At 54.8% G+C, this 14,657-nt stretch overlaps 2 protein-coding genes across 8 annotated transcripts; both read right to left on the bottom strand.

Annotated features, from left to right (window-relative positions):
* Positions 1-1,524: 1,524 nt before the first annotated feature.
* On the bottom strand, positions 1,525-6,771 carry ALDOA (aldolase, fructose-bisphosphate A). Of its 3 annotated transcripts, XM_082644046.1 has the most exons (10): positions 6,689-6,706; positions 5,540-5,603; positions 4,081-4,207; positions 3,784-3,995; positions 3,292-3,346; positions 3,001-3,161; positions 2,573-2,656; positions 2,281-2,455; positions 1,917-2,116; positions 1,525-1,828 (listed from the first exon to the last, which is right to left on the bottom strand). In XM_082644046.1, the coding sequence occupies exons 3-10, from the start codon at positions 4,190-4,192 to the stop codon at positions 1,733-1,735; spliced, it is 1,095 nt and encodes a 364-aa protein (XP_082500172.1). In that variant the 5' UTR covers positions 4,193-4,207; positions 5,540-5,603; positions 6,689-6,706; the 3' UTR covers positions 1,525-1,732. The 3 variants fall into 3 exon arrangements, with proteins under 3 accessions (XP_082500172.1, XP_082500173.1, XP_082500171.1); XM_082644047.1 differs by lacking the exon at positions 5,540-5,603 and having other exon boundaries at positions 6,689-6,771; XM_082644045.1 differs by lacking the exon at positions 6,689-6,706 and having other exon boundaries at positions 5,540-5,793.
* A 199-nt stretch (positions 6,772-6,970) lies between these two features.
* LOC309817230 (uncharacterized protein) lies at positions 6,971-13,526 on the bottom strand. 5 transcript variants are annotated; one of them, XM_082645348.1, is made up of 6 exons: positions 13,437-13,526; positions 13,155-13,190; positions 12,182-12,325; positions 11,774-11,929; positions 7,351-7,742; positions 6,971-7,062 (listed from the first exon to the last, which is right to left on the bottom strand). In XM_082645348.1, the coding sequence occupies exons 2-5, from the start codon at positions 13,158-13,160 to the stop codon at positions 7,629-7,631; spliced, it is 420 nt and encodes a 139-aa protein (XP_082501474.1). In that variant the 5' UTR covers positions 13,161-13,190; positions 13,437-13,526; the 3' UTR covers positions 6,971-7,062; positions 7,351-7,628. The 5 variants fall into 5 exon arrangements, with proteins under 5 accessions (XP_082501474.1, XP_082501476.1, XP_082501475.1 ...); XM_082645350.1 differs by having other exon boundaries at positions 7,381-7,742; XM_082645349.1 differs by having other exon boundaries at positions 13,425-13,489.
* Between the last annotated feature and the right edge of the window lie 1,131 nt (positions 13,527-14,657).

Below are 14,657 nucleotides of genomic sequence, written 5' to 3'. Positions count from 1 at the left end.
GCTCTAGGGCGCAAGCAGGCTCAGCAGTTGTGGCGCACAGGCTTAGTTGCTCCGTGGCATGTGGGATCTTCCCGGACCAGGGCTCGAACCCGTGTCCCCTGCATTGGCAGGCGGATTCTTAACCACTGCACCACCAGGGAAGTCCCCAAAGTTGAAATCTGAACCCAGGAAAGCTGTGTCCTCAGTTCTAGTTTCTTCTTCTGTCACTTACTCTTTCTGGCACTTTGTCATTAGAAACTTTATAAATCATCCCAAACTGACATTTGAAGTCCTCTGCTTCCCTAGTCTCTTGCTGCACGCAGAGGAAGTGCTTGGTCTTTAAACAAACTTCTTGGTGTCAAAGCCCTTTTGGAACATCCTCTTTGCTATCTTCTATGGCCCCTCAATTTCTAGTTGCTTTACTTCAGACTGTTTCACAGAGAGCTGAGTGAGGCTAGGCACAGAAGTGAGGCCACAGTTTGAAGGAGCACTAGACACCAGTTCTGTTTTGGATGTAGGCAACAGATGCAAATGTGCAGAGAAAGGTAAAGGACTAAGTTCTTAAATTCCTAGAAGGTACTAAGTTTCTGTGCAGATGACTATAGGGTTTCAGTAGGTCCAGAGATCAGAAAGGTGAAGATTTTTTTTTCCCCTCTAGAGAGCTCAGACAGGAAATGGTCCACATCATGAAATTTGGGAAGTGGCAGGACTATGTCGTTGGTTATGACTAAGATCTTTAATACCCAAAAAGATCTGATATAGTTACTATTACACCCCAGCCTAGGTGAACGGAGAAGGGTTCAAAGCACGGTATAGGAGAAGTGCAGGGCCCTCATTCTGGCTTCATGGAATGCAGAAGCCACAGAGGTTCAGTTCTTAACCCGGAACTGAGCTCCACAGTTGTGTGTGTGTGTGTCTGTGTTGTTGAAGTGGATGTCAGAGAGGATTCCAGGTTCTTCAAGGGGTTCCACAGCCCAGAGTCTAAGAAGTCAGTTCTAATCCCATCTCCTTTTAAGATGGGAAAACAAACAAGCTCGACAGTGCAGGTTAAGAAGACATGCATAAATAATCTTGTTTCAACCAAGAAACAGTGAGGCAAGATGGCCTTAAGGACAAATTGGGAAGAACAGTACCTACTCCTGTAGAATACTTATCATGTTGTATGGTTTATAGATTCAGGAAATCTTAGTTTCTGTCAGTGGCTGGTTTTTGGGACAGGGGCCTTCTACACCTGTGAGTTCTGGGCCTAAAACTGAGGCTGAGGTTGCAGCCTCCTGAGACCAGCAGTTACACATGCACCCCCCACTGTGAGCCTCATCAGATGCTGCTGGCAGAAGCAACAGAGCACTGGGTGGTTGGAAGAAAATTCACAAGCTCTTCTCTTGAAGCCCTGGGCAAGTATTAAAGTGTTAAACTAGTCCATCTCCTTCACCTATTTTTCTGCTCAAGAAGGAAGAACATAATGCAAGGGCGCTTTCTTCTCTGGGCTCTGCCACCTCCCCCAGCCCTCCCCTGCCCGAGACACCACAGACATGGACAACAGACTCCCCCTTCAATAGTTGTTTATTGGCAGTAGGCTGGAAATGGTGGAGTTAGCGTACACAGACAACACCAGGCATCAATGTCACAAGGGAGGCAGGAGTGACGGGAAAGAGCAGCCTGGAGCCCCGGATGAGGCCCCCTCTCTTCAAGAGTGAGTGTGCGAGGGGGCAGGGCCTGGAGTGTTGAGGGGGCAGCCTTAGAACACCTCCGCTTAGTAGGCATGGTTAGAGATGAAGAGGGACTCACTGGCTGCAGCCCCCGCCTTACCACTTGGGGTGTACTTTCCTTGGCAGGCAAGGCTGTTGGCCTAAAAGGGGAGAGGAGCCAGAGTGAGAAGGTTCCTTCTCAGATCCCATCCACCCCAGCACCGTGCCCACCTCCTGCCCCATCCTTACCAGGGCTCGCTTGATGTATTCTTCCTGGGCAGCCTTCAGGTTCTCCTTTTTTCCACCCCAAGCCTTCAGGGCAGAGGCCTGCAGGGCTCGGCCATAAGAGAAGGTCAGAGCCCACGGCTTCAGCAGGGGGCACTTGTTGATGGCGCTGAGGTTGATGGATGCATCCTCCTCACTCTGGCCTCCAGATAGGAAGGTGATCCCTGTAGAAGAAGGGGGTGAAATGGGGGGAGGGGTTGTAGTCAGAGACCCGGGGGACTGGTAGGAGGCCCTAGAAGCTGACCTGGAAATTACAGCACATGGGCACAAGGTTTATGGGTACAGTTCGTCTACCTCCCAAGGGTCAAGATGAGGGTGTGGGTCTCACCAGGGACAGCGGGGGGCACTGTGCGACGCAGTGCTGTGACAGTTGCCATGGCAATCTCCTCGTGAGAATATTTATGGGTGCAGGCGTGGCCTGGGGTTACCATATTGGGCTTCAGCAAGGTGCCTTCCAGGTAGATGTGGTGGTCACTCAGAGCCTTGTAGACAGCAGCCAGCACCTACAGCAGGGCGGGACCAAAGTGGGGTGGGGTGGAGCAGGGAGGGGGACGGGGGTCAGCCCCAGGGCCCCCAGCCCAGCTCTCTAGCCCACCTCACTGCCCAGGCAGGCAACCTACCTTCTCGGTTACGTACTGACAGCGTTTCAAGTCATGGTCCCCATCAGGGAGGATCTCAGGCTCCACGATGGGCACAATGCCATTCTGTGGGGTGAGGGACAGGGCAGCCTTGAGGCCTCCTAACCCAGAGCCCCACCTACGGCCCTCCACAGCCACTGACCAAGATCTCATCTCCATGACGACAGAGACCCCTGGCTTCACAACCCTTGGCAGATGGCAGATCAGCCATCTCCCCAGATCCACCTGTACAACCCCTATTCTGCTCTTCTGCCTGCAAAGCCCTCCACGGGCCCAAGCCCGGTGCTTAGTGAGAACCCGGAGCAGTTGCCTTGGGGAAGGTAGGTAGCCTGGCAGATGGGTGGCAGGCTAGCTGACACGCTGGAATGGAAAGAGGTGGGAAGTGGCCTCTTGGGGACCTACAGGCCCACCTGCTGGCAGATGCTGGCGTAACGGGCCAGGACGTTGGCGTTTTCCATGATGGCGAGGGCGGAGGGGGTGTGTTCCCCTATCTTCAGCACACAACGCCACTTGGCAAAGTCAGCTCCGTCCTTCTTGTACTGGGCACAGCGCTCCGACAGCCCATCCAGCCCTGTAGAGGGGACGGAGGAATCAAAGCATGGCAGAGGAGGGGGCACGTGGCTCCCACACACCCTGGGCACCCAGAGGGGTACCGAGCTGGGTGGGCTGGTGGGTAGGGCTGGGAGCTAAACGGTTCTCACCTTGGGTGGTTGTCTCGCCGTTTGTTCCTGCCAGGGGTACCACACCCTTGTCTACCTGTTGGAGTGGGACAGGGAAGTGATCTCTAGTGCTTTTCTCCTCTGTAGCCCTGCCCTGCCCCGGCTTTACTTCATCTCTCAGTTATCTTTCCTGGTTTGCAAATGTTTCACGTAGTCACGTTATCTGATCCTATAGAGCAGGACACACACAGAGCCAGGGCTCCTACCACTTACTGACCCTATGAGCAAAACACTTCGCGGCCTTGAGCATCTGGTTTTTCAATTGTATAATAAGCGTTAACACCTGCCTCTCACAATTGCAAGGATTAAAAATGCCAAGCAGGTCCCATATGTTTCTAGCTTCTTTACACACGATTTGGAGGCGATCTGGGGCAGACTCCACCCGACCCGAAGTTCATCCCCCAGCCTGCTACTCTGGATTTCTTTCCCCCAGATCCATCTTACATCTCACACCCTGAGGCCTAGCCCCCTCACCTTGATGCCCACAACACCGCCCTTGGCTTTGATAACTTGGGGGAAGGGACGCCCATCATCTGCCTTCTGGTAGAGCGTCTCATGAAAGAGGATGACGCCCCCAATGCAGGGATTCACGCGGTCGTCGGCAGTCAGCAGCAGTTGGCGGTAGAAGCGCCGGTTCTCCTCGGTGTTCTCAGTGCCAATGGACTGCAGTCGCTTGGCAATGCTCCCTGGAGGGAAGCATCACATGGGAATAAGGGGATCAGCCTATCACCCCCAACCTGGGGCCCTCCTCCCACTGTGTCCTGCCCGCACCAGTGGACTCATCTGCAGCCAGGATGCCCTTGCCCGGAGCCACGATCCGGTGAGCAATGTCAGAGAGCTCCTTCTTCTGCTCCGGGTTCAGTGCTGGGTATTGGTGGGGCATGGTGCCTGTCAGTTCCTGGGCAGGAGACAGACCAGGGAGGGCTAGTTAGCAGGGTCTTCCCGTGGTCTCACAACAAGCAAGGCCCCTTGCCTGCAGGTCAGGGCAAAGGTTCCGTACCTCCCCTGCCCCACAACTGGCAGGGCTTGGGGCACTTCCTGTCCCCAGCTCTCCCCTACATCCGACTTCCCTATACTAGGCCTGCCTCCTGTACCTTTCCTAACTCTGTTTGTTGCTGGGTGTTGCCCAGCTGAGGGTGGGGCTATATACTGGCATCTGGGGTAAAGGGAATAGGACAGAGCCATGGACAGGCAAGTCACGTGGAAGCCGGAGCCTCCTTGCTTGCGCTCTGCCATGGGGTCACCTTGCCTGGAAGCAAAACCGAACGAGAGTATTTTAGAATTAGAGGTGGTGCAGAAGGCAGAAGGCCCAACCTCCTCATCTGAAAGGAGCCTGAGAAGGGAAAAGGTCGGTGTTTCAAGCCACACAGCAACCCTAGAGCCAGATGTGAGAGTAGAACCCAGATCTTCTGACTGTTACAGGAGCGTTCCTTGCAGTCCACTCGAGATCCCAGGGCTGGCTCAGGCTCCATGGCCTCAAGGACACCCCAAGGTCAGGCTTCTCCCCCCACAGTGGGGGGAGGTTGTTAGAAAAAGGGTGTTAGGAAGAAGGCAGGAGGGTCATCAGAAGCCCAGAAAAGGGCCACAGAGGAAGCCTAGCCCGAGGTGAAGGAAAGGGGTGAGGTTTGTCGTTCTCACTGCTCATACAGGGTGAGAGAACGTGGAGGAGAGGCAAGCGCCCACCCCCTCTCCTGAAAAATGCTCATGTCTGCTCTGCCGCTGCAGCTGTTCCAGACTCAGAATCAAGGTCACCCGATAAGGAAAAATAGGGAAAGTGTTCATGGGGCATCAGAAGCTGCCGAGGGGTTTACCCTCCCGTCTCCCAGGACAGGGACCAACCACCCGCTTTGGGGAACCCTGAGGCAGTATATGAGCTGGCCCCCACCCCTCGTGGCCTCCTAGGATCCCTGCAGAGGCAAAGGGGCCATAATACTTGCACCAAGAGTCCTAACAAGAAAAGGAGAGGGGGAAATGGTACTTCATCTCGCCCTGCTTCCTTCCTCCCTGCTGTGACTCAGCGCGGAGCGGCCCTTGGACTGCGCAGCAAACCGCGGGAGCTCAAGCTCAAGCTGGGGAGTCTGGGCTAGGAGCACAGGTGTGGGTGGTGGTGGAGAGGGGAGATGCTGGGCCCGGGTGGGGGGCTCCGCGCGGACGCCCGACCCGCCACTACACCCCGGATCCTTCTCCACGACCCTCTCCCTGACCTTCGCACGTGGGGAGGGGCGCTCACCTGGCACAGGAGAGGGGCGGATTGGCGGGGTGCAGCGGTGGAGGGCCGCGGGCTGGCGAGTGGACTGAGGGAGCGAACGCGGCAGTCGTCACCGGGACTCTGGTTCTGCGGCGCGTTCCGAGAGGAACGCAGCCTACTCAGCTCCCGAGGGGGGCGCGCGGGGGCGGGCAGGCAGGAGGTGGTGCCGCGCCTTATAAAGGCACCGCTCCAGTCTCCGCTGGGTTTTTCCCTTTGCAGGGGGCCGGAGGCGCCCCGGCGTCCAATTGCAGGCGAGGGACTGTGCGAGAGTCCGCCTCCCGAAAGGCGAAGCCCGGAGGCGGCGCTTGGGCAAGGACAGTGCGGCGAGAACACGATCCCTTCCCCCATCCCGTCCCCCTCGGACGTGACTCGGGCCACATCCCGCGGGTCGCGGGGGCCCTCCCCTCCCTCTCCCTTCTCCTCCCCCCCTCCCTTCTCCTCCCCCCACCCCCCCTGCTTGGCGTGCTTTGGGGCGCTGTGACTCAGCCGATTTGGGGCACCGGCAGAGATGGGGATGGGGTGGGGGTCGGGTCGGGGAAAAGCGGGTGGCAGAGCCCGAGAAGACTGAGGCTCAGCTTCCCCCGCCACGGGCCCAGTCCAGCGGCCCGGGGCAGCCCCAGCTTCCGGCTGCGCTGAGGCAGCGTGCGTCGCGTTGTAACCGAGTCCGGAGGTCAAGCGACTGCGAGCCCCGGCGGAAGAGAGGGCGGCGAGGGCACGCACGGGGAGCGCGAGGAGACGGCAGGGGCTGGCAAGGGGCGGAGGCGAGGCGGCAGCGGTTCCGGGTGTCCCGCGGGGAGAGTGCCTCCGCCGCATCTGTGCCCCATTCCGGCGGGTCTGGCTCCCGGGACCGGGAGGGTGTACGCGTCCGTCGCCCGGGCCGCCCCCCGAAAGCCAGACCCAGCGGAAACCCGCCGGCTACCGCTCTGCCCAAGCAAGTCTGGGGATGTGGGGCCAGAGCCCCTGCGAAACTTCTCCCTGGCACTGCCTTCCTTCTCCAAAATAAAATCCGTCCCCCAGCTGTCAGCCTCCCAGATATTTTTCTAGCGTCCCCATCCTACCCGCCAGGTCTCCCCTCTTAATCCCGATGCCTTCAGCCCAGCCCCACCCCCGCTCCGTCCTGCTGGCGCCCACCTGCGAGGAGGAGGCTGAAGGAGCGGGCAGAGCCTGGTCAGCAGCGAGTGAGTCAGGCCACACCCGGGCTGGGTTATAAGGCAGCTCCTGCCCTACCCCCAACCAATGTCCCCGACCTTCTCCGGTGACCCTTGCCCTTTCCTCGCCACAGATCCCCTGGCAGGGGATCTATATTTAGGGAAACCTGAAGCTCCTGACATTCATGCCAGCTGGGGGCCTAAAGTGTAGGATGGGGAGGAAGCTGTGGGCCTGCCTCTTTGGGGGTGGGGGGAGGGTCCCCTGCCCACTCACCAGTACTTCAGAGGAAATTTCCTCGTTGGAAATCCAGACTGAGGCCCTCAGAAGGTTGTCAGGAGAAGTCTTTGGACAGGGATCTGTGGGGAGGGAAGGAGGGCAGGGGACTCAGATTCGTGGCCTTCCCTGCCCCCTCTGCTCCCCTGACTCCGGGCCTCTCACTGGCTGCTGTGATTCTCTGGAGCCTGTTTCTTTAGAGGGAGAGCAGATGCAGGCACTACACTCACACCTCAGAATAACCAAGAGTCCGTGGACAGGGTGTGCCGGGGGTACCCCTACATCCTGATACTCAAGGCCCAAGTTTGTCCCATAATGCTCACTGTGGTAAGTAGTGTCCCCCACCCTCACCTTCAAATACGATCATTTACTTGGGGAGGGGGAGAGGAAGGCAGGGGCACCTGCCAGAGCACCAGCCACTCTCTCTTCTGGCCCTCCAAAGGGGCTGCCATCCAGCTGGCGGAGGGCTCCTTGAGTCCCACTCTGCAGGGAGCCAGGCTCTCCACTGCTGGTTCCCAGGCTGGTGAGCTGGGTAGGCCATTTGTGGTTCCAATAGCCTGGAGAAAGGTGTCCTGAGGCCCCTCAGGGAACAGGGCATGTGGGCCCTGGGAGCTGGCCGCTCCCCAAAGGGCAGGGACCCTGGGTCTTGTCATCGGAGCTTGATCTCAAAGCAGAGACAGTTGAGGCTCTGGCAGTCAGGAAGCTGGCACGCACAGGCACAGTCACAGAGTGGGCAGCAGCGAGGGCAGTGAGGGGCCCAATCCTGAGGGAGAGGAGAATGGGGTGAGGGAGTTGGGCAGGAGGAAGGGGGACCAGAGCCTGAAGCTGTTTCCTTCTCAGGGGAGAAGGGAACAGAGTGGCCTGGAAAGTCCCATTTGCCCAGTGGATCAGAGGGTACCATCCACCATTCTGGGGAACAAATCAATTCTTTGTGCTGTTGAGAAATCAGCAAGGAGGCAATGTTCCTAACAACTGGCTTCAGGAGCTGGAAGAAATCATTCGGTGGGGTGGGGGTGGGGGTTGTCCTTTCTTTCTTCCCATCTTATGGATGAGGAGACTGAGGACCAGAGATCAACTGGCCCTGGACCCACGCTTAGCTCACAATGTTCAGCTCAGAGATGGTTCTCTTATATCACGCAACTGAAAGTTGTTAGACTGGGAAAGCACACACACACTGTCTATGATGAAAACAACTTGTTGGTTTTGTGGATTTCTTCCTTGGCCTGAGACTAAGCTGGATCTCATTCATCCTCTATTACTGAGCACCTACTCTGTGCCAGGCACAGACTATTTTCATGAATGATTTTTAAAATCTAGTTTTCCTTAAAAATGGTAATTTGCAGATTTAATTTTTTAATGTTTAAAAGGAGTTACATCTCTTTTATTTATCAGAACCTTGAGTAGAGGGCCTCTTTACAAAAGAGGAAATGGAGGTTCAGAGAGGGGAGTGATCGTGCAAAGGAATACAACAAAGGAATGGGGCTGGGATGGGTCTGGGCCTGCCTGCTTCCAGTCCTGAGATGCCCCTTGCCCAACTGCTTCCCAGGGGCATGAATAGCAGCTGCTTTCAGGGTCTGCTAAGGCAGGGACAGTTCATCTCCTGTCTCCACTGAGCTACCAGGGGGACTCAGGCTCAGCAGGTGTCTGAGATACAGATGAATGTTGAATGAATGAATCAATCAAAGCATATCATTTTTCCCTCTTTAGGCAAAGAAGAAAGAAGAGGGCTTCTCAGCTCCCAGGGGAGACAGAAGGTCTGCCTCTTGGGGAACAGGAACAGCAAGTCCTTAGGAAGGGAGAACCGGTCCACTCCGACCCTCTCCTCTTCTGCCCTGGGACATGAATGATCTGTCACTGCTGCAGGCAGGGACTGGAGTCAGGCCAAGTGGCTGGAATAGGACCCACCCAGGATGTGTGACAAGGTTGGCTCCTTGAGGCCCGAGGCAGAGTTAGTGACAGAGTTAGTCACAGTTGCACAGCTCAGTCAGACACCGGGCCAAGCCAGGAATAGGGGAATGACCTTTAGAAGAGCTGAGGTTTCGGGGTGCAGTGTCCGATGACTGGTGAGATCAGATATCACCAGGGGCTCTGGCGAGGGGAGGGCATCTGCTCCTGCCAAAAGAATTGTCTCTCTAGAAAGAGGTAGAAGTATATCATGGTGGAGGGGAGAGAGCGAGGTGGCTTCCTTGTGTTTGATGGGGGTGTGGTTTGGGGTGTCTCTGGGGAGTCCCAGTCTGGGCTGAAGTCAACTCTGTGGGTTTTTGGAGGACTGCGCCGTCATTCTGTGCGCAGAATTGGGGGCTGAGAGAGGTCCCACTGCTCTCGCTTCAGAGAAGAGGGTATTAAAAGCATTTCTTGGCTCTGCCGCCTGGAAGGGCTTGGCTCTCGTTGTTAATAACTAGCTAATGGATATCTCGACTCTCACAGGCAGCCTTGTGGCTTCTGGAAGGAATCTGCTTTTTAAGTACATTAAACAAGGGCTCCACGTGACTGTTAACCCCCGTGTTTCTCTAGGCCTGTAGTTTTTCACTCTGATTTCTTTCACTTTGAGGTTGTGAAGGGCAGCCATCGTTACTGTTTGGAGCTCAGGGTTTGAATCTAGTTCAGGCCCAGGTGTGGCTAATTCATGATTTGCGCCTCAGTTTCCTCATCTCTGAAATATATCTTAAATATAACACCTACTTCACAGGGTCACTGTGGGGAATCAGTGGAAGGCACGAAGCACGGTGCCTGGTAGGGAGGGAGCTCTCAGCAAAAGGCAACTCTTCTGTCACAGCGCTTTTCCCTTAGCAATAGCTGTTAACCCTGGTGGTATGAGTCAGTCGTAAGAACTTGTAAGAACTTGTTAAAGATTCGCAAATTCCGATCCCATTCCAGATCTGCTGGGCATGGGGCCTGGATGCCTGGCTTTCCATTTAAGCCTCGTTCCAGCTTCTGATCACACAAGGGGCTGAGAACCAACCACTGCCCTGGACTGCATCATTTCTCACCCTCGATTCAGAATGTGAGGCAATTTCTCACATTGCCTACTTATTTCTCTCTGTCCTTCACGCCCCGTGGCCGTGTCTACCTTGTTTCCACTGCGCCCCCAAGGCTCAGCACAGTGCCTCAACAGTGACTCCATAAATCTTCCATAAGTGAATAAATAAATGAATGAATGAATTAGGTCCTCACGACATACCTGTGAAAGAAGTAACATAGGCAGGTTTCTCCCTGAGAGAAAGAGAAACCTGGGTTTGTGTCTCCACCCAGGCTTTAGGCCTCTGTAAGCCTCAGTTTCTACAGCTCTGGAGGAGCCAAGAGCTTTGGAATATTCGTGGTGGCTGTTGTTACTATAAGGAAACTGAAGAACACAGAAGCCTTACTGTGCTTTGAGGAAAGATAGCTCAAGGACAGAATGACCATTCGTCATTCTAGAATCCTTCCTGGCTCTGGCAGAAGCCGGGTAGGATCGGGACCTGAGGTCTCCAGCTTGGATGCCCTGCAGCCCTGGAGGGAGCAGTGGGAGGGGCCAGTCCCTCCTGACAGTGCACCTCACTTTCAAGGAGGAAGAGAGGCCTCTGACACTTCCCTCCCCGCGGACAGAAGGCAAAGTAAGTGGTGTCCCCAGGTCAGGGGGCCAGAAATCATTGTGCAATTGAGCATTTCTTATAGAATAGGAGGTTTGAGGACTCAGGGTCTTCTCCTTTTTCCCCTTTGTCCCCCTAGCCCCAGCCCTGGGCCCCGTCTCCGGGCTATGCCTGGGAAACCAGACGCAGATTACCTGAAAGAGGAGAACTCCTTGCCCCATAATTTATTTTGAAACTCAAAACATCTTGCAGGGATTTGCAACTGCAGTTGCCCGAGTTATGAATTTGCTTGGTCTTTTCCCCTCACTCTTCCCTCCCTAGGGAAGGTCCCCACTTCAAGGGCAGGAGCTTTGCTGTCTACATCTCTGAGCCCAAAATAATCAGAGCCTAGGAAGGTGGTCAATTACAATTAACATGTGGCTTTAAAGCCACAAATGCAAAAATGGCCTGTCCTCTGTGAGCCAGGCTTCTCCCTGAGGGTTCTGTTTCAACACATGATGGAGCAATTTGCTGTGCAAGACTCTACTGTGGAATGCTGGAAAAGTGACTAAATCTCCCTGAGCCAATTTATTCCCCTGCAAAAGGAGGATAAACACATGGATAGGTAGCCAAGGTGTGATGTCATGTTAAAAAGGGCAAGTGGCGGATGTGAGGAAATAGTCTGTGTGGTATATGTGGTATGACTACGTTTTTACCAACAGTAAAATACAACAGTGATAATACTGTATGTGTGTTAGTGTATGAGGGACATACACCAAGTGTAGCAACCTTGGTTAGAGAGCTAGTTTATAAAGTGACTTGTACTTTCTATGTATTTCTACATGCACACTTTGTAATTTAAAAAAATACATATAGATAGTTTTTTAAAAATATCCAGCTCTCGGGGTTGTTAATAAAGTAGCACAGTATCTAGAACATCATATTTATTCTGCAAACAGAAGGAGCTCTGTGAGGGGCTGTCTTTTCTTTTAACTACCATTTTCAGAAGTAGAAATGTGCCCATGTTACATACATTACCTTTCTCCAGCTGCTGCCCTATTTTCCTTTCTCCAAGTAGCTTTCATTACCAGAAAATATCTGATATGTTGTTTTTGGCTGTCTCCACCTGGAACTGTGCCTGGCTTAGAATAGGTACTCAGTAATAAATTTTGTTGAACCAAAAAATGAATGCACAGAGAGTACCAAGATCAGGACTCAGGGGCCAGGGGCCAGGACAAGAACTCACAGATTCGGCGGGCTGGGGGCAGCAGGCATCCAGGTAGTGGGCTGGGCTGGGCAGAGGGAAGTCACAGGCTTCTGCGCAGGTCCAGCAACAGTCTTGGGGCCTGGAGGCGCCTTGCTTCCTGCAGGGGGAGCTGCAGTCTGTGCAGCAGCCCTGAGCCTAAGAGAAGGCAGGGCTCAAGATCTGGGCCAGGCAGCAGGTAGGGAGGGACAGCCAAGACTCAGTTTTGGGGAGAGGGGCAGAAGAAGGTTCAGCTGAGTACGAGAAGAGGATCTCCTGGTCCCACGAAAGGGACAGATGCGGGGACTAAATGGCAAGGTGTCTCAGGGTAAGGGCCTACGAATGAGGGGAAAAATTGACCAGGTTCCTCCTCCCCCAGGCCCACCCTTCAGCCCCCACCAGGCCCCTCACCAGCAGGCAGTGCCTAGTCAGCAGCACTAGGCCCAGCAGCAACAAATAGATGCCCACAGCGAGGACGACAATGGCAGGGATGGGGAGCAGCAGGGAGGGGCTGCTGACGGGAGCCGGGGGTGGATTCCACGGGCTAGAGGAGGCCTGGACAGCACAGGAGGAAGGGGTGATGAGGAGATGTGGAGGGGCTGCAGGGACACAGAAATACCAGGAGGGACACGGGAGGTGGCTGGGAAAAGGGGAGGAACAGCCACCAGGTGGTGGGGAGAGAGTGAATAGGACTACACTGTCTTGTCCCCGAACCTGCCTTTTCTCTTGTCATCCCCATTTCAGCACCATCGAGGACCTGTTGGTCATTCTAGACTTTTCCAAGATTTATTGCTTTTCCTTTCAGAATGCCTCTCCAAACAGATCTATTGTCTCTGCTCCCACTGCACTTTACACTGCACTTTACCATCCCTCAGCCCACAGTACTGGCCTCTAACTGTCTTGCAACCTGCAGTTGTGCCCCTTTCCACACCAGCTGTCCTGCGTATCCCGCCCTCCCCTGCGGTCCATCAGTGGCTCCCACCAACTCAGTCCAAACTTCTTATCTCAGCGACAAAGGCCTCAATCTGGCCCTGCCTACCTCTCCCTCTCCCCCATTACACTCCAGCCATACTGAAGTCCTAGCAGTTCCCCAAATGCCCTGGCCTCTCTCTCACGCCCACGTCTCTGCCCATGCTGTTCCTTCTGCCTGGGATGCCTTTTCTTCTCTGTTGCTTGGCTACCTCCTCATCTTGCCAGAGTGGGGTGTGCCCTTCCATGGGAAGGCCGTCCCTGCAACTGTCTTTCTGTCTCACAGCTCTTGTCCTGAGCTGGAAGGGTCTATGTTGGGTAAAGAGACCCCTCTCAAGTCCAGGCTCCAAGGCAGGCAAAGTCAGGGTGAGTGGAGGGCGCTGAGGGGGCCGCTCCAGAGAGGGGTAGGACTCACGTCCATTGGGCAGGACAGCGCCGGTCAGTCCAGGAGCTGCAGAGGAGAGAAAGTCCTGGGCCTCAGTCACTGAGAGGGGCCATTGGGCTGGGATGCCCATTCTCCTCCTCCCCTTTCCCGTTTGGGGAAACTGAGGCCCAACGACAGTCCCTGGTCCGGACAGCGATGATGGGGGTTCGGGGATTCGGGGCAGCGCCTCCTTCGAAGGCCCTAGCCCGACCCTGGCCACATCCTACCGTTGTCCCCAAACCCCGGGCTCCCTCCACCGACCTATCCCATCACCTGCGCCCTCGGGGCCGCGGGCACTTCACGGATTCCGCGCCTTGTTTGCTCCAATCGGCCGCAGCTACTGCACCGCCCAGAAGCCTCCCGCTGCTTCTCGCTGTTGTCATGGGGATCAGAGCGCCGCTACTACGGCGGCCGCTCTGACCCAAAACTCCTTCTACGCGCCTCGTTTCCCTTTTCCAGTCTGTGGACGCCCGCTCTTCATTTTAGTCGCTGTCCGCTGGGCTTTCCGGCAGTTACCGAGTAGAAATGGCGAGAGTTCCCGCTGCTACCCGCCTGGCTCGGATCCTCACCGAGTGCTGGGTCCTGCGGCGCTGCAAAAGCAAGACTGAACCCCCGGGCTACACCGCCAACTGGCTGTGTGACTTCGGCCAAGTCACTGCACCTCACTGAGTCCATTTTCCCCTCTGTAAAACGGGGAAACGCCTGCCTCCCAGGGATATTGTAAAACTCAGAAACACTTCTTAATTGTATAGAATTATCCTCAATAATTTTTCAACCTGACCCCCCACTCATTTTTATTGACAGTGCCCAAATTTAAGAGCCATCATCTGGTCTCTTCAACCTTCACATCATTATCAAAGTGATTTCCTTCCACCCACGTCAGATCTTGTGCCTTTTCTTTTCTTTTTTAAAAAATCAATTTATTTATTTATTTATTTTTGGCTGCATTGGGTCTTCGTTGCTGCGCGTGGGTTTCCTCTGGTTGCAGTGAGCGGGGGCTACTCTTCGTTGCGGTGCGCAGGCTTCTCATTGCAGTGGCTTCTCTTGTTGCGGAGCATGGGCTCTAGGCACTCGGGCTTCAATAGTTGTGGCACCCAGGCTCAGCAGTTGTGGCTCGCGGGCTCTAGAGCGCAGGCTCAGTAGTTGTGGTGCACGGGCTTAGTTGTTCCGCGGCATGTGGTTCTTCCTGGACCAGGGCTCGAACCTGTGTCCCCTGCATTGGCAGGCGGATTCTTTTTTTTTTTTTTTGAATGTTTGAATTTTATTTTATTTATTTTTTTATACAGCAGGTTCTTATCAGTCATCAATTTTATACACATCAGTGTATACATGTCAATCCCAATCGCCCAATTCAGCACACCACCATCCCCACCCCCCCATGGCTTCCCCCCTTGGTGTCCATACGTTTGTTCTCTACATCTGTGTCTCAACTTCTGCCCTGCAAACCAGTTCATCTGTATCATTTTTCTAGGTTCCACATACATGCGTTAATAT

Source organism: Mesoplodon mirus (assembly GCF_964341445.2).
Source record: "Mesoplodon mirus genome assembly, chromosome: 15".
Classification (NCBI taxonomy): Eukaryota; Metazoa; Chordata; class Mammalia; order Artiodactyla; family Ziphiidae; genus Mesoplodon; species Mesoplodon mirus.
Note: the sequence above shows the minus strand (reverse complement) of the source record. Positions and strands in the feature narration are given on the sequence as shown.